This window comes from Typopeltis vanoorti, chromosome 24, assembly GCF_054136105.1.
Source record: "Typopeltis vanoorti isolate ZY-2024b chromosome 24, IOZ_Tvanoo_1.0, whole genome shotgun sequence".
NCBI classification, from domain to species: Eukaryota; Metazoa; Arthropoda; class Arachnida; order Uropygi; family Thelyphonidae; genus Typopeltis; species Typopeltis vanoorti.
The window spans coordinates 37031253-37054760 of NC_143572.1; the positions used below are offsets into that span (position 1 = coordinate 37031253).

A 23508-nucleotide genomic window follows, 5' to 3' on the forward strand; every position below is an offset into this window, starting at 1 on the left:
ACATCAGCAAGTCTCCCATTTCAGGCTTGTAAAACATCTACGACTCTCTCTCTCTCTCTCCACTGCCATTATGGCACAATCCATTTTCTCTTGGTAACAAATACATAACGCACGCATGCACGCGCGCGCGAACACACACACACAACATTTCACAAAATCCCCAAGTCAAATCCATGCACATATCTTGGCTGGCATTCTTCTCATTCACATCGGCTCCATTAATAACAGTTTATCTGTTGTGCACGGTATCAATATATCAAAAATAAACAAACACACTTAACCACAATCATATACTAGAATACTACAACACTACTGATCTAAATATCATTAAATTAGTATTAAAACAATGACTTAGCTCAAAGTCCATTCAGTACACCACCCAGCATCCAATATATATTTAAAAAATTCTAATAAAAGTATTCTTTGTACCAATTAGTTAAGTATGACTATTTCATCATACTTAAATAAGTTAATATTTATTTCATTATTTAAGTACGATGACTCAAAATTAACTGTATTAAATTTTTCTGATAGATTTTTAGCATAACAGATATATTATATAGCATTATATATGTAGCAAGTGAGAGGCTTACCCACTCTGGATGATCGTATTTTCCACAACGACCACATGGCTTGTCATCAGTTTCAGTGTCACTGCTGCTCTCGCTTCCGCTGTGGGACTTTGCTTCAGAAAGAAAGTAGCACATTAAATTATTCTTAAGATGCACGTGATTATTATTAGTATTAGAATAATTAATGGTATCTAAGAATTAGAAATAAATGTTCTTTTAAATATCCATTTGAAGCAAACATTATTTGATTATGATTCAATTACAATCTAGTAAACAAGCATTTTTTTTTTGTTTTAAATTTATCCTTATATACAACAGTGAAACTTCAATTCATTATTTTTTAAGGGGATGGAGAACAAAAACAATATACATGGAAAAATTATATTACTGGGAAACCATTAAAAATTATAGGTAAGAACAATTTAATGATTATTATTACAATCTAGTAAACAAGCATTTTTTTTTGTTTTAAATTTATCCTTATATACAACAGTGAAACTTCAATTCATTATTTTTTAAGGGGATGGAGAACAAAAACAATATACATGGAAAAATTATATTACTGGGAAACCATTAAAAATTATAGGTAAGAACAATTTAATGATTATTATTCACTGAAATATGACTATTTCATCATACTTAAATAAGTTTGATGTTTTATTGTGATAACCATTATTTAAGTACGATGACTCAAAATTAACTGTATTAAATTTTTCTGATAGATTTTTAGCATAACAGATATATTATATAGCATTATAATATTCTACTCTTCTTGCTGAAAAAAATATTTAATTGACATCTGTTTTGCACAAACTTTATGCTTCAATTCCAAGTATGATCATTCAAGACCTAAAACACTTTCAAAATCACTGCCACTTGTGCTATGCACATAAAAGAAAGCTTTTACTTTCATCAGGACTTCATGTGTCTCGGCACAACATTGGCTTCTTCTTCTTCCCTCTCGCATGGCAACCCACAGAGATGTAGTCCTCGAATTTATCTTTATTGATGAACTTTTCTCAGTCTTGACAAGAAATCATTGTTGGTCAATATGTCACTATTGCCTGAAGCTCATATTTTTATGAGCCAAAGGTTTACAAAAACATACACCACATAGCTAGTTTAATAGAAACACATCATCCTGTATCCACTACTTCACAGCAGTTCATATCAGTGCATATGAACATGCACCTGTTATTGTGATAACCACAAGGGTATTGCTGTTTGAATTTTAAAACAATGCCCATGGAGTTTTCAATGGCAATAATAATAATAATAACCAAATATGTATGAATCAATGGCTACATGAATCTGACACATTTTTCCTGTGCAGTGAAAATGCACTTTGATGATCCCTGGTCAGTGGATCAACTATGCTTATCCACAAAACTGAGGTTTCTGGAATTAAACCATTTGGATTTTTCTTTGTTTGAAAGATACAAGATCTGAACCATACAAAAATGAAAACACAACATGCATTGTTTAATTATATATTTTGAAAAGTATGATATAAAAATTAAAAAAACAGAAAAAAACAATGTACATTTTTGTTATAACTACACCATATTTGGTGATGTCTCATAACTGCTGTCAATGCAACTGAATGGTTTAAAAGAACAGAATAACAATTTTAAAAAAATGAATAAAAAAAAACACAGGTTAATATGATATTTTAGAGTTTGATTTGTATATCCATATTCCATTAGTCCAAAGTAAAAAAATAATAATTCCCAGCAGAAACATATATACGTAGATGCATGCAACTTGGCACAATGCAGGGCTAACATCGTGACCTAAGTGACATTTGAGCTAATACATAGCTGGAATAGATATTATCTCTGCAAGTATCAGGGAAGCTGCTGCCACGTGTATTCACATATAACGGTGTCTAGACAAGTATATCCAAACTGCTGATTGGCACTGGACTGCAGGAAATTTTAGTGGTCAGCAAAACGTTTACTACCTATAATCTACTCAACTGCAAAATGTCCTCTTCACTTTCCAAATTATAAAACTCATCACACATGAACATATTGATTCATATGCATATGAATCAATGGCTACATGAATCTGACACATTTTTCCTGTGCAGTGAAAATGCACTTTGATGATCCCTGGTCAGTGGATCAACTATGCTTATCCACAAAACTGAGGTCTCTGGAATTAAACCATTTGGATTTTTGTTTGTTTGAAAGATACAAGATCTGAACCATACAAAAGTGAAAACACAACATGCATTGTATTAAGGAGAAAGGTGACCGGCAGGCACATGAACGGTATAAAGCGCAGGCCAGAAGGGTAACGAGTGTGGTAAGAAAAGCAAAAAAGGATTACGAAAGAACATTGGCCATGCAGGCTAAAGAGAATCCTAAACAGTTTTTTAGATATGTAGCAAGTAAAAGGGAAAATGTACATGGCAGAATGATTTTAAAGAATGCCGATGGTAGGGAGGTAACTGAATCAGTTGAGATAGTTGAGTTACTGAGTGAGCACTTTGCAAGAATATATCATCCAGGTGGTGACATTGCATAAACGAATAAACCAGTAGATTATACGGGAATTGTGGTGAATGAAGTGGAGGTGAGTAGTCTATTGCATAACCTCAATGTCAATACATCTGTGGGATTGGATGGTATACCAGCTCGTGTCGTACAAGAAGCAGCCAAAGAATTGTCAGTACCCTTGACCATTTTGTTTAATTTGAGTCTCGGGTCTGGGTTAGTCCCAAGGGGGTGGAAAGAGGGGAAAATAGTTCCACTGCATAAAGGTGGTTCCAAGACTGCTGTTGTAAATTACTGACCGATTAGCATATCAGGAATCATTGTCAAGGTCTCAGAGAAATTAGTCAGGAAAATAATACAGGATTGGATAGATGAAAATGGGATATTGTATGGGGGACAACATGGTTTTGTGAAGGGTAGATCATGCCTCAGCAACTTGCTCACGTTTTATAACACAGTGACGGCTGAACTGGATAGGGGTAATGGGTTTACAGTGATACTACTGGACCTTGCCAAGGCCTTTGACAGTATACCACATGGAACCCTAATCAGTAAACTGGAGCAGATGGGGATAGATATAGGGTTGGTGAGATGGATAGGAGGGTGGTTGAAGGAGAGATACCAGAGAGTGGTTTATTCAGGAGTGGAGTCTAAAAGACGGCTTGTGACTAGTGGTGTGCCACAGTGCTCTGTTCTTGGACCACTGCTTTTCAATTTGTTCATCAATGATATAGGAAAAGATTTCAGAAGAAGTGTTCACTTGTTTGCTGATGATGCAAAGTTGGGTAGAGCAATTGTGAGTGCACAGGATGTCAAAATTTTACAGGATGATTTGGATAGTTTGGAGGACTGAGCTAGGAAAAATGGATGTCAATTTAATGTGGCAAAGTGTAAGGTCATGCACTTTGGGGTGAAAAGAATAGCAGCAGTATATCGCATTGGTGGAATCATACTCCAGGAGATTGATGAGACCAGGGATTTGGGAGTGTTGGTGGATAGGGAGTTGAAATTTAGGGGGCACATTGCAAAAGTAACTAAAACAGCTCACCAAATCACTTGGCTTCTGAAAAATACTTTAACATGCAGAGACGAACAAGTTGTTGTTCCTCTGTATCAAGTCTTGATAAGACCCCATCTGGACTTCTGTGCCCAGCTATGGGCACCAGGGTTTCTTCGTGATAGGGAGGAAGTGGAGAGGGTACAGAGACGAGTGACCAAGATGATAGCAGGTCTGGGGAATGAACCTTATGAGAACAGGTTGAAGATTTGTGTGTTGCAAAAATTGGTCGATAGGCAGAAAAGGGGTGATATGATTGAGGCATTCAAATTACTGAAGGGTTTCTATAAGATTGATCCAGAAGATATTTTTGAAAATATGACTGGTGGTGGGAGGACTAGGGGCCATGCATGGAAGCTGGGCAAGAGCATGGTTGACAAGGGTGTTAGAGCTAGGTTTTTTACTTGGAGAGTGTTGAATGAGTGGAATAAGCTTCCGTCTGTTGTGGGTTCTACGACCGTGAATGAGTTCAAGGCAAGGTATGATAGATACTGTGTGAATGTCGAATAGTGGTTCTTGACATGATGTTAGGGCCTCCCTCGAAGAGTCTGTCGACTCCTTGGAGTTGCCCGGAACAATAATAATAATAATATGAGATGGATCATAAACAGAAGGGCATTTTTGCATATCCTGAAGAGATAATGTTCAGGAAATTTCTGAATTACTAATTCATTTGTGTCACCAAAATAATACTGAAGAAGACAAATTTACAGACACCTAGTCCTCCCACCACCAGTCATATTTTGCACATCACCATTAAATAGGCGTGCCCTTGGGGAGGTACTTGAAGATCAACTGCAGCAACTGTCCATCAGATAAGGCACAGCCACACAGGTGTGCCTACTCCATGTTAGAAACAGCCTCTATTTTGAAGAATGATGGTAGAATGCAATTCCCCCCTCCCCCACCTCTGGACTAGGAAGTAGCAACTTCTGGCTAACACCTCATCTCAGGGTCTAATAGCCAACAATGGTGTCCTGGACACTGTAAGAAATGAGGTGTTTCATAATTATACATGCCAAATGCTCCTTCTGTGAGTCAAAGAGGATGAATATATCAAATCAAATGAAATCCAGTTAGACCCTATGAATGTAAGGACAAATGGGGGGGGGGGGGAAGAGAAGTGATGTTAGTAGACAAATTAGAGAAAAAACCTTGTACATAACTGGTGTTAGTGAGACTAAGGTGGCCAAACAAGTGAGATCCTTCAAGAAATGGATCGGGAAATGAATCTCAAGACACAAGAAATGTTTTCAAAAAATTTGGAGGAAAAGATACTAATAATGGCAAGTTAAGTGACAAACTTCTACTTAGGAAACAAGCAAAAATCTGGCAGTTAACTAGTCACTGTTAACACTAAGAATGTGCATCAATATCTGTGGAAGAAACGCCTAAGAAACAAGAAAGTTTTATTAATTATGCTATTTCTGAGCAACTTCTTCAGACTGGTCCAAGATATAAGAGCATACATGAGATCTGAAATAGAAAGTGACAACCACCACAACAAAAATGGAAATGTATACCCAGAGGTGAATCAAAGGTGAACACCTCTCTAATGCAAACTGTAGATTCCAATGTATAAATACTGTTGAGGGAGGGGAGGGGTTACAGGGTTTAAAAATAAGAACCAAAAACTGAGTAGCAAAATCTCAAAAAGAAAAAAAAGTGACCCAGCCAGTGAAGATGCAGTGAAGCAGAGCACCATGGCAGAAAAATAAGAACTTCGTGGACCTAAGAAATTAAATTAGCAGATTGTGAAAAGAAAAAAATTAGGTAAAAAATTAGTAGCTAGTAAGTCAGCATGAGTTTTCAGTAAAAAATTGTGGGAAAGCTACATTATACATAAAAGTAGCTAAACAAAAGTAATGGGAAAGTTTTGGAAAGATATTGAAAGTAAATACTCAGAAGTTGGTAAAATGTTATTCAGGCTACTAAGAGCGTTTAGAAATGGAGGAAAGAGTAAAAGAGTGCCATAAAGTTGATATGAAAAGAGAAAAATATTCAGGATTCTGAATTAATTACTCTGAAAAATTAATGAAGAAGCAAAAGTATAACAATAATGGAAAAGATTCAGCAGGAATGTAATCAACAATACCCATCGATAATTGTGGTAGAAAGGAAAAATACAGGCTATTAGAAACTTGAAATGTGAAAAGGTAATAAAAATAGATGACGTTCGACCTGAAATGTTGAGTATGGTACTGTCAACTTCACTAAAGCAAACTTGTAGAGATCACAGGATAGTGGAGAGTTTGTTTAAATAAATTTCCTTTAGAACTGTACTTATTTAGATCTGGGGAATCTTTGGTAGTTTATTATAATGACTAGTATCATCATGGTGTTTTGTATAGCGAGTGTTGATTGTATCATAGTCTGTAGTGACAACACAGCATAATTCAGAAGGCGTGATAAAAAGGTTGAAGTGTAGTTCACTAAAGTGGAGTTATTATTTTAATTTTCGTTTTTTTTAAAAAAAACTAGAGTAGCAAATGAGGGGCTGCTAATTGCACAAGACATAGCCTCTGAAACCAAATGTCATCCCCACATCCACATCAGGCAGCCTGTGAAAAACAAATGGAACTCAGCTCTGATGACCGAGCATTAGTGATATAACCATAACATTTGAAATGGAAGAAATACTATTGCTAATGCTGGTCTGGAGGCCAAGGTGGCAGACACCAGCCACCAGAACCCAGCCACCAGAGTTGCCTCATTTTAACTGGTAACCAAGGAAATTTCTTTAGAAATTTGAAAGTCTCTAAGGAAATTTCACCAGATAGTCATTTTGGATAAAGACCCAGGACCAGATAATGGCTACTGAAATCAAATTTCTGATTTTTCCAAAATACTGGAAAAATCAGAAAAATATAACATACAAAGAAGAACTGGATTTAAAATAAGAAGGCAAGAATTATTTGAAAATAACAACAAATGAAAAAGATACTAAGAGGGTGTGGGGATGATATGACTAAAAAAGCTGGAAAGAAAATATACAAAGTTCTATAACTATTGGAGTGAAAGATTATCAGAAACAAGAATGAAAACAAAACAAGACCATCTAACAATTATAAGAACATATGTTCCATTATAAGGTGAAGTTGAAGAAAGAAAGAATTTTTTAAAGTTGTTACAAGTTACATTATATAAAATAAACCCACGTGATATTTATGCTAACAGCAAGTGACTCAAATGCAAGAAAGAGTAATGAATCAACATCACCTGTGATGGGATATAGTGAAGAAAACTGTCTTAAAAAAATAAATAAAAGATTTCATTTTTATTTATTTTTGATATAAAGATGCTTATAAATTTACAGGGGCAGACAGCCTAGAGATCAAAAACTAACCAATAACTGATTCACTTCATAGCTAATGAAAAACTAGTAAAATTAATAAATGATATAAGCATTTATACAGGGGTTGCAATATTGATTCAGATCATTTAATAACAGGAAATATAAGTAAACATTTAGTAAAAGCAAATAATAAAAAGCAGGAAATACTGCCAAAACAGGCAGAGAAAACAAAAACAGATGACAGCGAGCATGTATACGAAAAAAATCTATTACTACAAAAAATGAATGTAGATTAAGAAAACATAACTACTAAGAGAATGATATCTGACACTAATCATATATATATATATATATACAGGGTGTTCGGGATAAATTTGAGTTTCGTAAGGAAAAAGAAAATCTTCTTTGTATCTATTAAATTTAATGAATTGACAAAAAAACATTACAGGCAGAGTTAATTACAATACTATCAACAAGATTTACTCAAAATAACCACCATTAGCATCGATCACAGCTTCAATTCTGCTTCGGAACCTCGAACAAGCTGATGCTACAGTCTCCCTGGGAAGGGCCGCAAAAACTGTTTTAATTTTATCCATTAACTGGGCTTTTGTATTACTGGAAGTGCGATTGGTGTCTTTTTCAACTGCGCCCCATACAAAATAATCCATGGGGTTAAGGTCTGGGGAGTTTGGAGGCCAAACATTTGGACTGGTGAAGTCGTAGAAATTTTCAGACAACCATTTTTGACTTTTCCCAGAGGTGTGGCAAGGGGCCGAATCCTGCTGCCATACATACGGCCTACCATTGGCTACCCTTGTTATCCAGGGCTTGACTACAGTTAGCAACTCCACGAACAAAGCCCGAATTCCAATGCCAGGGTTCTTCAACACCTGTTCCTGCAGATTTGCGAGGAATTCTGCTGTACGAACGCAATCAGATCGTCTGCTAGGGATCTTTCTTCTTGCTACATCCTCGTAGTCACCATTGCAAGTCTCTAGTTCATGCCTGATTGTTTTTACTGTATTCAGGGAGCATTGGGCAGCAGTCGTAATATCCTTATTTTGATGGCGGGCACGAATCATCATGATACAAGTTATTCTCTTCCATGATTCAGGTGGGTTCCAGCTATCCATCCTTTCTGACATCTTGTATATGAATGAAGAAGGGTCCAAACTTTTAAATGAAGAGAAGTGTGTGTTAATACATGTAACTTACGGAAAAATATAATTAATTATAAATATGTCAAATTTATCCCGAACACCCTGTGTATACACACACACACACACACACACACACACACACACACACACACACACACACACACACACACACAGTGGTGGTGGTTAGTGACAATAGAAACAGGTGGGACCAGGGGCCAAAAACAACTAAATTTTTTAAGTTAAAGGGAGATAGTAAATCCCGTTTTATTTTATAGCCAGGTACGAAACTCGGATCGAAATCCATTGAATCCATAGAGTTTCATGCCGAAAAAACTATCAGCGAGCCCAATTGTAAGGGATCACTTGGGTAGTACAACACCAGGGTAACTCTAAGCAAAGATGGAGCAAGCTCCGTCACTAACATTAACATTCTCTCATAATGTAAAACACAGCTCCTAAGAGATATATATATATATACTGTTTTACATTATGAGTAGAGGTCACTACCCGGACCAGTTTCAACCTTTTTTGAGGTCTCATCAGTGAGTAGGTAGACCTGGAATATCAAGGTTTTAAGTGAACTGAACTTACATATACCTCTACTATAGAATTGCTGAACTGGTGTGCTCCTATATTGTTATTACTACTATAATAAGCCATTCCCCTTTAACTTAACTTATGTCGCCAGTAAAATAGCCATTTGGCTTATTATAGTAGTAATAACAATATAGGAGTACACCAGTTCAGCAATTCTATAGTAGAGGTATATGTAAGTTCGGTTCACTTAAAACCTTGATATTCCAGGTCTACCTACTCACTGATGAGACCTCAAAAAAGGTTGAAACTGGTCTGGGTAGTGACCTCTTCTCATAATGTAAAACAGTATATATACATCTCTTAGGAGCTGTGTTTTACATTATGAGAGAGTATTAAGGTTAATGACAGAACTTGCTCCACCTTTGCTTGGAGTTGCCCTGGTGTTGTACTACCCAAGTGATCACTTACACTTGGGCTTGCCGATAGTTTTTTCGGCATGAAACTCTACGGATTCGATGGATTTCGATCCGAGTTTCATACCCGGCTATAAAATAAAACAGGATTTACCATCTCCCTTTAACTTAACTTATGTCGCCGGTAAAATAGCCTTTTGGCTTATTATAGTAGTAGTAACTTAATCTTTTTATATATTTATATAGTGGGTTCTATTATTGATTTATAGTTATTATTTCTATTACAATAATGTTTAGTCAGAATCTACTGAGCACTGAGCTAATAATATTTTTAAAATTGTTAGGACGTAACATATACAGGCTCAACGTATTAATAACACGAAAACTCGAAAGATTTGCAGTTGTGGGCAAAAGCTCAACAGACTAGAGCAGTGAACCGGAAATCCAAAGACGCTGGTTCAACTCCAGCTGGCCGCCCTGCAAAATGTTTTCATTTTTTGTAGGGCGGCTTTTTTATTTGTTAAAATAAAAAAGTTATTTATTTTATTTATTTTATAAATCAATGTTGAAACTTCCGAGATTCTGAGAAATAACGAGAAATGGTTTTCCAATAAACTATCGATTTTGTTCATAGTTAAAATGTATTGTTTATAGACGTAATAAAAATTTAAACTTTAAAATAAATGATAACAAAAAACGACAACAATAATTAAACACACTAAAAACAATAAAACAGATCAACAACAATAATAAATAATAAGACAATGAAAGAATCGCCCGCTATTTACATACAAACGTAGTGACTGGGCCAGACTAAACTGGCCCCAAGATAAGCAAACACGATCGCTAGTGCACGTGCTTCACAATCAAAGAATTGCGTGCTATGTACGTACGTGAAAATACAGTGACTGGGCCAGACCAAACTGGCCCCAAGTTAAGCGTTGTGCCCGGTAAACAAACCCGATTGCTAGTGCACTTGCCTCATACATGCCTTGTGTTCTACACGTATAAAATAGGGCCAGCCGTGGCTGGCCCAGAGACTGTACTAAGTCGCATTATACAATATTGCCACAAAATACTACAGTAATATTTTTATTAAACAATAAAACGTGTTGGAAATAGATCAAAAAATAATAATTACAAGAAACATTTTTTTAAAACTACAATTATTGGGCTAGTTATACAAATATAGGTGGGGCCCGGCCCCTATTGACGAGCCGCTCCTGTATATATATATATATATATATATATATATAACACCAGTAAGAAACTAGAAAAGAAAACAAGGACTCCAAAGAAAGATGAATTCAAGAATATAATTGAAGATTTAAAAATACAGACAAAATTGACAAAACAGCATATATTTAAATAGCCTACCTCAAGAATGCTGGAAAATGAAGAAGTAGAATATTAGAGGAAAAGAGCATTGTCAGTCGGTGACTATGTCAGTGTCAACAGTGATATCTTCATATTGGTTCAGGATTCAAGACTGTATAGAAAATTTGAAATTGGAAGTGACCATTTAGTTCAAAGTAGGATAAAAATGATTATCACAATGAACAGAACAGCATGCAAGAAAGTTTTACAAAGAATTAAAGCTGAGCAGCTTTTACAGGTAAACCATAGATCAACGATACAAACATTATTTAAGAAAAAATGAAATGGTGTAAAAACAAGAACCAAACCTTGGAGTCTCAGTGGCCAATTCAGAATAAAATACTGAGGGATTACGCTTGGAAGGCATGTGGTGAAGTTGTGTGCAATGATAGTAAAATAAGAACACCATGGTGGACCCAACATGTTAAAGAAGCAATTCTGGAAAAGAAGAAAGCATACCGAATGTTCCTTGCAAAAAGTCACCCATATGCACTAAAAGAATACAGAGGAAAAAAATAATAGAGCTAAGCTATGTGTAAAAGTAACTAAACACAAATTATGGAAAGACTTCGGTAAGAGTATTCTTATACAGAAGATAAATATCAGGAAGGTGGCTAATTTTTCTGGAGGCCATTGAAGAAGCTTAAAAATGGACAAAAGAATACTGTAAAAGGAATCAAAGATCATAAAAATGACATGAAAACTGAATATAAGGATATCCTAGATGTCTGGAATAATTACTTTGAAAGACTGTTAACTGAAATAAGCAGAGACAAAACAGAAGTAGAAAATTTTTAAGAATGCAAACAGGTGTACTCATCAATACTTGTGGTAGAAAAAGCCAAAAAAAAAAAAAAAAAATTGAAATGTGGAAAGGCAGATGGAGTAGTGGTATTCAATCAGAAATGCTCAAATATGGAGGTATAAAAGTTTTGCAGTGGCTTCACTGCATAATTCAGAGGGCCAGGTCAGAAGATCACATTCGAGATGACTGGAGTAGAGCTCTCATAGTTCCCATCTATAAAAATTGGAATAAAGTTGAATGTGAGTATTCTCTACTAAGTGTTCTAGGTAAGATTTATGCAAGCATTTTTGAAAAGAGGCCAAAAATTGTGGGAGAGAAAATTAGGGAAGAAAAAGTGGGTTCAGGCCAAACAGAGGTTGTCAAGATCAGATTTTCAACGTTACGACAAATAATTGAAATATTGTGGGAATATGACAAGAAACTATACTTAAGTTTTGTAGATCTGAAAAACACAAGCAACAAGGTGCCCAGAAAAAAGCTTTTCAAAACCCTTCAATTATATGAGGTAAATGAAACATTATACAAAGCAATATGTAATCTATATTTGAGTTGTAAGTCAGCAGTCAGAATGAAGTAAATACATTAATAAATTGAGTTTAATCCTTTATCCAAGTGCGAGCAAACAAAGTTTGTGCCTGAAAATATCTTCAGGACTGGGGTAAGGTAGTACAACACTGGGTAACTCGCAGCAAAGGTGGAGCAAGCTAACACCACTCCTATCTCAGTATCTACCATAATGCAAAACACATCTCCTCGGATATGTATAATGTTATGCATTAAGGGAAGGGCCACTACCCAGACTAGTTTCGACCTTTATTGAGGTCTCTTCAGTGGGAGCCAGGCCCAGAGGTGGAAATACCAGGTAGAAGCAACGGCAGGTCTTCTTTACCTATAGGAGTTGCCAAACAGTGTGCCACCTTTTTATTAAATTACGCTGGATTTAGAGAAAGATGTTGAAAGGTTATTTTTTCACTTGGTTATACTATAATAAATTTAGTTTAATTCTTTATCCAAGTGTGCGCAAACAAAGTTTGCACCTGAAAATATCTTCAAGACTGGGGTAAGGTAGTACAACACCGGGCAACTTGCAGCAAAGGTTTTTGCTGTGAGTTGCCCAGTGTTGTACTACCTTGTTATACTCCTATAGGTAAAGATAACCTGCCATTGCTTCTACCTGGTATCTCCACCTTTAAAAAACTTTAATGATACAACTAGTTTTGGCTTATTATGGCCTTCATCAGGTATCTTTGTAGGTAGAAGAAACAATAATAAAAGACTGAAGATATTAAGAAAACTGAGAAGCACAGGTTAATTGTATTAGATAATTAAAAATAAAAAACGTTGTATTAAAATTCCAGATGTTCTATTTACGTGCCATTTTTATTGTATGTGTGGTAGTAGACTCTCAAGAACGACAGTATTGAACAACAGCAGTATGGCTCTCAGGGATGTTATAGCTCAAATTACTGTTCAAATGTTCAGGATTAAGGATGATCTCCCTGGATTCCATTATCTTTCTTTCAAATTCATCCTTGCAACGGAAAATGTTTTCAGATCTATCCCAGGAAAGTGAGTGACCTTGAAAATTATCATGCGGATTGTTAGAGAAGAGAACATGGCTGGATAAGGCACTAGCATTTGATCTTTTATAGGAGATGTCTCTTTTATGCTCCTCCATGCGAAGTTTAACAGATTTATTAGTTTGACCATAATAAGGAACATTACAGTCACGCCATAGTTTATATACACCAGGATATTTTAGATTATGATGCTTAGGTTTAGGATGGCTTATAAGAGATCTAATTTTTGGAAGAGTGGTGAATAACGTTCTGATGTACTTTGAAAGACTTTTGCCAATTTTTGGGAGACTGAACTGATGTATGGGATTGAGATGTACCTTTAAAATTGGTAGTTTCTGTATTGTGGTGCCTAGGAGGATCTATAAGAAATTTCTTAATATATATATATATATATATATATATAAAATATGAGACTTATTGTTAAACTGACCATAGATTTTTAATTAGTACGTATGTTCGTACAATATTGTCTACCGGTTTCGCTAGTAACTTACTAGCTTTCTCAAGGCTTGCACAGGACAAAAAATATGGTAAATGCAAAAAAAGGTTTAAGAATACAAAAAAAGGTTCGTACCTGTTAGGTAGCTAAGGTAACACGTTCGCGTGACATTTCTACTCAGTATCATGAACACGCGTTACATGCAAACGCGTAATATTATTATTCGTGTATTGTAGTTCTGTTGAACTGAGGGAATTAATTAGATTTTTCCAAGTATCGTTCAGTACGGCCCCCTTGATTTCTGTTTAGGTTGCTGCCTGTACATAGCACTACTGCTGCTTCTTTAAATAATCGATGTCTGTAATCTTCATCTGCGTAGGGCATGGAGCTGTTATTCCAGCTCTATGCCCTTAACGTTTTTTTTGTATTCTTAAACCTTTTTTCCATTTACCATTTTTTTGTACTGTGCAAGTCTTGAGAAAGCTAGTAGGTTACTAGTGAAACCGGTAGGCAATATTGTACAAACATACGTACGAATTAAAAATCTATGGTCAGTTTAACAACAAGTCTTATATTTTGTAACATTTTATGACCAAAAACATGTATAATTTAATATATATATATATATATATATATATATATATATGTTAAAGATACCAAGCAATTTTAAATCTGGTATTGCTTAGTATCTTTAACATAATTATACCCAAGGTAAAAATACTTTCTACATACATACATATATATATATATATATGTATATTTTTTTTTTTTTTGGTATTTTGGAAAAATTCAGCAAGGTTAGGATTAATTACTAATGCAGACAAAAGAAAATTAAAAGTTTTTGGAAAGTAGGATCCTGGAGGGTATCCTTTTGGACTAACCCCTAAGAGAGAACCCCTCATTATATTTGGAATTCCCTTCTACACTTACACAATACTACCAGTTCAAGAACTTACATTCCAAAAATTTGATTACATACAATTTCCTTTTCTTCTAAAGCCTGCTCAGTTGTACATAATAAATATTACAGACATCACAGAAGCAGAAGAAAAGCAATTATATGAGCCTGTGCAATTTTTTTTGGTTCAGCCGATACCAAGAAGTTAAAAAGGAATTTCTTCAACTATCAAGGCATCATGGAAGATTTGGGCTTCTAGTCTTAAAATTCTACTCTTTAGGCAATACAGCTTCAAAAATCCATAAAATATTGCAGAACTTCTCCTGTACTACCTGGGTTTTCATCTTCCCCTGTTTGGAATAAATGATTATAAAGGGCCAAAAGCTGAGATTGTTCCTGAATACTACAACACTGTATGCTTAACTCTAAAACTGCTAAAACACTCTGGCATTGACATTCTTTTGATTAAAAAAAAGTAAATTTTGGTATAAAGAAATCTTTAATCACTTTTGCTACGAACTTCCACAATTGGGTACTGACAACAACAACACTTTGTTTCATAACTTAACCTACCCTAACAGAGGGGATCTTGCTTGGAGAATTGCATATGGCTGCTTTCCAGTCGATACCATCAAATGGAGGTACTTTAACATTGGAGATCCAATCTGTGATATCTGTTACCGATTGGAAACAGTAGAACATGAATTCTACAGCTGCCTTGTGTATTTGGAACAGATTATGTAATGTGTTGGGCATTCCATTACTTACAACAGAACAGGTTATTGTTTTGCAGTACCCACTATCTGTCAATAATGGGAAAAGAATTTTGATTTTTATAATTAATGAATTAAAATACCATTTATGGAAAGTTAAAAAAAACATGGATTTAAAAACCAGCAATATGACATCCAAATGCTTTATAATATTGTACTGTGGAAATTTTATTGTTCAATCAGAAGATTTTTGTATTTAAAAAGAAGCATTCTAGGAGATATTAATTTTTGACTATTCTGCCTATTCTTGTTATGAAAAGTTTCTTAAACAGTTCCATCCTCTTAATTCAATGGGGTCTTATAGTTAATTGCAGAGATGAGTGGAGAGCAATACCAGTCAGAGAAGGCCAACTCCAGTAAACTCAAATAAGGCTAACCACCTGGGTATCAGTCATCTTTGCCCTTTAGTTTCAACTGGTCTTTTGTTTGTTCATCTATATGAAATTGGTGAAAAAAGAAAACTGATGGCCTTTGGCTATATGATGATATAAAAGAGCTGAGGCCTCTCTATCTCTCATACTATCAATCTGTCTTTTCCTTCTCCTAATACTATCAGCTCTCTTGCACCCCTATACTAACTACTCTAGGCCTATGATGAGCACCCCTTTACTTTTCCAGTATCTCCCATAATGCAAAGCACATCTCCTTGCGGACATGTATAATGCTATCCATTAAGGGATGGGCCACTACCCAGACCGGTTTCGACCTTTATTGAGGTCTCGTCAGTGGGAGCCAGACCCAGAAGTGGTGATACTACAGCAGAAGCAATGGAGAGGTCATATTTACTTATATGGGTTGCCAAAAGGTGTACCACCTTATTATTAAATTACTCTGGATTTAGAGAATAATGTTGTAAGTTTATTTTCCACTTGGTTAGACTATAAAAAATTTAGTTTAATCCTTTATCCAAGTGTAAGCAAACAAAGTTTGCACCTGAAGTATCTTCAGGACTGAGGCAACTCGTAGTAAAGGTGGTCCAAGCTAGGAGTGATGAGAGCTTGGTCCACCTTTACTACGAGTTGCTTCAGTCCTGAAGATACTTCAGGAACAAACTTTGTTTGCTTACACTTGGATAAAGGATTACACTAAATTTATCATAACAAATCATAACAGAAGTTGGCTTAAATCACAACAAAATGATGGTAAATATAATCGGATTTCATTAACTAAGGTCTCTGTTGTTTGTCAGGGAAGCAGGACAAACAGTGAAAAGTCAGGTACTGGAACAAACTCCAAATCACCATCAGCAAAATTCAAGATCGGCATCATCAGCACAAGAGGATTCAATGGAAAAGAATTACAGCTGACAAAAGAATTGGAGAAGTGCCAGGTCAACATAATTACAGTTACTGAAACAAAGAAGACAAAAACAGAAGAATTTTTTCTAAATAGCCATTATGCAGTTATATTCAAGTAATAATGATCAGGGAAAGGAAGTAAGGAGTAGCTATGCTATTCAACACTAAACAAGAGGATAAGCTTCTTGAATGGCAAGCAATATCAAGAAGAGTGATGTGGTCAAACTTTAAAAAAAAAAATCAAAATAAATAAATAGAACAGAGAATTAGATAATGAGATTTCTTTGCACATACGGCAGCCTCATAGACAGTTCTATTAAGAAAGAAATGAAGGACTTTTTCAAGTCATTAGTGAAGGCAGATGAAAAAAGAAAAGTTGGTCCTTGATGGAGATTTTAACAGAGCAGGAAACAAATACCAGGTGTACAGAAATATTTGAGGATATTTTGGAGAAAAGTACAAAGCTAATAATAATGCTAAGAACCTCCTAAATTTCTGTTCAGGACATGACTAGTCACGAATAATACCATGTTCTTGCATAAAGATTTGCACAAATTCACATACAGAGAAGACCCACAGAAATATCTCACTATATTGCTGTTAACAGTGTTGTGACGTTCTATTTTTATGTTATGTTCTAAATCCGCCATCTTGGTTCAAGTCACTTTCATAAAAAAAAACAACTAATTGTAAATTGATCACCAATCCAAGGTTAGAGAAATTCCTATTATGCTGCGCCACTCTATCCTTAGATTAGTCTATATAAAATAGCAGGATCAATTCATAGTTAGTTAGCAGTCTCCTCATTCATTCTGGCCGAGGTATTTTATTTTCCACTTGGGATTCCTGCAAGATTCGAATATTTATGAACGGTGCAATAAAAGGGAATTTTAGGCAAACACAATATTTAGATTAACAAAATAATACATTTAATATATGATATATATAACAAATACAAGAATTCTGCTTTAAAATGAAACAATACAATCAACTTAATACATCTTGCTAAGTCACTCATGCCAATTCAATGTTCTAAACTTTCACATACAATTCACAGCTTCAAAATCACAAGCTTTCTTAACTCAAGTTAATAAAACAAAACTTCTTATTTAATCAGTCTCCACATAACTATCAGCCGTACTTAATGTTTAAATTCACAGGAAGCACTAATCAAGGTAGACAATATTCCAAGCAATCTTATTTCGGACTTTGAACTTCGAAGATATGTTAATGTTAGAATAAACAAACAAGTATGACTACTCTTACCAGATACAATCTTCAATACATCAATTAATTGTGAGCACACTTATGAACTAACTTATTTACGTCAGCGGAACACATTAATAAAACACATCAATAAGGCACTGATATCTTTCCTTGTTTACTTTTCTCAAACTAGTTAATTTCAATATAATTCTTCTCAGGGCAACATAGAATTAAGACGTAATCCTAGACTAACTGGAACTAATCAGAATTTTCCATTGAATGTCCAGTTCTTTATTTATCCGGATACAGCATTAATTTTCCTTTACAACTCAGCTGACTTCACTTGCAGCTAAGTATATGATTCACTATGTTTTGGGTCACTTCTAAACACTATTCTCATGAATTTCTGCCCTAGAGAACTTATAATTTTCTTCCACTTCCTTTGCTTGTATCCTACCTTCCTTCCCGCTCCGCAAAAACTTCCTCCCTTTTCTCTAATTAAAAATCTTATTGCCTTCCTTTCTCCTTTCTGGTTCCAAGGTCACGCACTCTTCGACTCGTGCTTGTTTATTTCATGCGTCTCCATGACAACGCATGAACGTAAACATTTCGCTAATGTAATACAACGCTCTACTCTTACATAAGTGATTACATAACGTTAAATTTTTACAAATAAGAATAAACAGAATATTTGAGCTACTTAATCAGCTCTTTCATTACGTATACAATTATTTATAATAACATTTTTCGTTACTTTACATATATATTTTAGTTATCATAAATTTCTACACATATTATTATTTAATGAATTAATAGTAGGTTAAGTTTAGAATAAATATTTAAATAGTAATTCTTAATTAAGGAACAATAAATAATCTTTATACAAATTATGATTAATATATAATAAGCAATGTTAAATGTGAATGAAAAAAATAAATTACACAACATAGTTTCATTCACAATTTAACAACAGCAATATCTTCATGGTTTACACACGACAAGGATAGCCAAGCTGCTTTCAGAGGTGAACTGTATACTCCAATATATAAATATTATTCAAGAAAAAATTAAAGACTTTGAAGACAAGAATCAAACTGGTGATTCATTGACACACTCCAAAGAAAACATTCATGAATTCAGAGAAGAAATCATATGAAGTTATTTCGAAGGAGAGAAAAATCAACTCCATGATGGATTGAATAAGTAAATCAGTAGTCCTGTAAAAGAAAGCACATATTCCTAGCAAGTAAATCAGCATATGCACCAAGAAAATATAGAGAAAATGGTACAAAGTGAAGCAGCATAAAAACAGCTAAACAAAAGTTCATAGGAATGCTTTAGTGAGCATATAGCAGATAAATATCAGGAAGGTGGCAAAATGTTCTGCAGGTTATTGAAAAATCCTAGAAATGAAAGAAACAGTACTATAAAAGATAACAAACATGACATTAAAACCAAAGATTAAAAATATAAGCATTTGCTACACTGAAGCGCCATTGAATTAGGGATAGGAGATGTTATGCAAATTCTGTACTTCTGCATTTGTGCGCATGTGTGACCGAAACTGTGGTTATACTTAGCTGTCAGCATTGGCTTCCGTAATCATTCATCATGAGAAGTGAAAAGGGAAAGGTGCAAGATTTAGATGCATTTGACAGAGGGCAGATTGTAGGTGTCTGATAGATGGGTCACTCGAACTCCAAATTGTCAACGAACTTGGATTTTCTCATAACACAGTTTCAAGAGTTTTCTAGGAATATGAAAATTCTGGCAAAAAAAAAAAAAAAAAAACCAAACACCTGACAAACTGCAAAGGGCAACCAGCCTTGAATGATCATGGGCTTCATTGCCTGACTCGTATCATATGGATTGATAGGGGATAAAGTCAGTGCAAGAATCATGCAACATTCACTTCAGCATCTCGGCTTTGGGAGCTGCCGATATACGAGAGTCCCACTTCTAATAGCATGCCAGGCTGAACATCTTGCCTGGGCTAAAGAACATCGAAACTAGATGACTGAATATTGGAGATTTGTAGCCTGAAGTGATGAAACGCGATTTAAACTTCATGGCATTGATGGGAGACAGAGGATATGGCACTAACCTCAGAAGCCACGAATCTTGCATGTAAGGTCTGAACAATACAAGATAGTGGTGGCCCAGTGATGGCCTGGGGTGTCTGTAGTTGGATGTCTTTGGGACCTTTGGTATGTGTACCAACAACTGTCAATGCACCCCCAGTATGTGGAACTCATGGCTGACCATTTACACCCATTTATGTCCATCATGCATCCCAATGGAGATGGCGTCTACTAGCAAGACAACTGTTCATCTCACAGGTCCAAGCAGGCTACTACTTGGTTACAGGAGCATTCTGTTGACTTTGAAATAATGAAGTGGCCATGTAGAAGCCTTGATTTAATCATCAAAATTCTTTGGGATACCATCAAGCAGAGTGTTCAAGTTTGTGTCTCATCATTGCCAAACTTGAGCAATTGTGGACAACTCTGGAGGATGCCTGTGAAATATTGTTTCCATGTTTCCATGCCTGTGAAACATTTTCACAAGCTTGTGATTTCCTTGCCTCATCCTGTGGTGGCCGTTATCAGGGCTAACACGTTACTAGGTAGCCATCCCTAATTTAATGGCATTTCAGTGTATATTGTACTGCTGTGTATTTTAGAGGAGCAACATGAAAAAGTTTTAAGTAATTTTTTATTATTCAACAACTCCTTCATCACCAGTTTCTATATCAGGGGGTTCCCCTTAAGAATATAAGCATTTACTATATTTATATTGTACTTAATCCATGTCTGAAGTAATTACTCTAAAAATTTACTGAATGAAACAAGAAATGATAGAACAGCAGTATAAATAGTTAAGTGGAATGAAATCAGGAGCAAATATCAACATCTGAGGTGGAAAAAGCCATCATAACACGAAATGAGGAAAGGCAGCTGAAGTAGATGATACTTGACCATCAAGTATCATCTACTTGATGGTCAAGTATGGCTTGTATGGCTACACTGTATAATTCATATTACCTGGTCACAGAGTCAACTTCTAGGTGACTAGAATAGAGCTCTCACAGTATCCATATATAAAAAAAAAAGGAAAGACTGAATGTGAAAATTACAAAGGAATTTTCTTACTGGGTATTCCAGGTAAAATTTATGCAAGCATAATTGCATAAATCATACCTGGAGAAGAGGCTACCTAGAGAAAAACTTGGAGAATAGGCTGATGATGACAATAGACGTCATTAAATTTAATATGGTTTAGACCAAATAGGGATTGTTAAGCATGAAATTTTCACTTCCGGACAAATAGTTGGAAAAGCATGGAATACAACAACGGTCTGTATTTGAGCTTTGTACATGAAATGCACATAAAAAAAAAAGTTGTTCAAAATGCTACAATCATATGTAGATGGTACATTATACCAGCAAAATATAGCCTATATTTGAGTTGTAAGCCAGCAATCAGAAATGAAGTAGATACAGCAAGATGGTCTGATGTTAAATCAGATGTGAGATAGGAGTGCACACTATCTCCACTGTTATTCATTATCAATATAGATCACATTATGAACGAAAGCATAATTAGGCCTGATATCAAAATTGGAGATATTCATCTTAGCTGTTTAATTTATGCAGATATATTCTAAACAAATCCAGCAGAGGTCAGCTGTAACTAAATTTAATAACAGGATATTTGATATGAAAATAGGCAGGAATACTGAAAATATCAACTGTATTCTGCATTTATTTAGTAAATTTTTAGTGAAGATGGCAAATTAAAAATACACAGCATTAGCAAAACTCATGTGGTAGGAAGTCAACTAAGAAAATATGGAATAAGGGAGAATTGGTCAAAACATTAAACTAGCTACATAGAAGATAGTGTTCAAACCAATTTTATCTTATGGATCAGAGCTGGGTTAGAAATAATACACTTGATAAAAGACTGTAGACCACAGATGGCATCAAAGGCAGAACTATATTAAAAATGCGGATATTAGGAAGAAAGTTGATAAGTTGATGTATGAGCAGAGTTAATCTGGGGTAATATGGTCACTTAAAAGCAGAGTAAAGGTTAACAAAAAAAGTTTATTTGGCAGGATTGCAGGAAAAAGACCAATCTTACTTTACCAATTGGTAAAGTAAGAAGCATCGTATGAGACTGAAATATAAGATAACTGACACTGATAAATGTCCTTATGTCACATTCTGTATGGGTCAGATAACTACAAAGTTAATTCAGAGAAATCTTAAAATGATAGTTTCCCAGATCTTTGGAAAATAAATGCAACTCATACTTGAGGTTGGGAGAGTGCTTCATAGCTGATGATGACCAGTAATAACTTCTATGTAATAAAGATGTTTTTCTCCATCTAATCCTATGTGAAGGAGTATCCAGAGAATGGTGTGCCACTATATTTTATCCTTTTGGTAATATGTACTGTTATTCTAATTTGGATGCTTAAGGGTCAAGGCTGGATAACTGGGAGGAGACCTCCACATGGCCTTTTCAAGAATGCAGACAACCAACCAGGACTTCTGACCTGATGTCCAATCCTCACCTTCTTGTGGTACCTTCCAATCCTCACCTTCTTGTGGATGATAAAGGGGACATGAAAACTGAAGATAAAGATATTTTTCATATATGGAGTAATTACTTTGAAAAGTTGCTAAACAAAACAAGCAGTGACAGCATGGTGATAGAAAAAACTCAACAGGAATGCCATCTGGAATACATATCTGTACTTGAAGTAGAAAAAGGTATCACAAACCTGAAATGTGGAAAGGCAGCTGAAGTAGATGATATTCAACCAGAAATGCTGAAATATAGAGGCATAAAATTTTACAGTGGCTACAGTGCATAATGCAGAAAGCCTAGTAAGAGGGTCAAATTCGAGAAAAAAGGAATACAGCTGAATGTGAGAATTACAGAGGAATTTCTCTACTGAGTATGATAAGATTTATGCAACTCTTCTTGAAAAACGACTAAGAAAAATTGTGGAGGAGCTTGGAGAAGGGCAAGCTGGGTTCAGGCACAAAAAGAGGTTGTCAGGATCAAATTTTTACTTTAAGATAAATAGTTGGGATATCATGGGAATATAACAAGAATCTGTATTTAAGTTTTGTTGATCTGGAAAAGACATATGAAAAGGTGGTAAGAGGAAAAACTCTTCAAAGCACTACAGTTATATGCTGTAATTGGGACATTATATCAAGCAATACATAGTCTGTATCTGAGTTGTAAATCAGCAATTAGAATTGAAGGAGGTACAGGAAGACTGTTTGATGTTAAGTCAGGTATGTGACAAGGGTGTACATTATCCCCACATTACTAATCACCTATATGGATCACAATATGAAGGAAAGCAGAATTAAACCTCATATCAAAAGTGGAGATGTTAATCTCAGCACTCTACTTTATGCAGACGATGTTATACTCCTAAATAAATTCAGGACAAGTCTTCAGGATTTTCTGACCAAATTGAATAACTGATGTAATAAATTTGGTATGAAAATCAGCATTAAAAGACAAAGACAATTGAAAACAAAAGTTTGAAAACATCAACTGCATCA

At 35.1% G+C, this 23508-nt stretch overlaps 1 protein-coding gene across 1 annotated transcript in view; it reads right to left on the reverse strand.

The window, feature by feature from the left end:
• The window catches only part of LOC150093110 (uncharacterized), a 532180-nt gene that overhangs the window by 230106 nt on the left and 278566 nt on the right, over positions 1 to 23508 (reverse strand). Inside the window, exons 12-13 of the mRNA XM_090414155.1 lie at positions 1512 to 1532; positions 594 to 680 (exon numbers count right to left, since the gene is read on the reverse strand). Coding sequence (XP_090270281.1) covers positions 594 to 680; positions 1512 to 1532 — 108 coding nt within the window. The remainder of the gene's footprint in view (positions 1 to 593; positions 681 to 1511; positions 1533 to 23508) is intronic.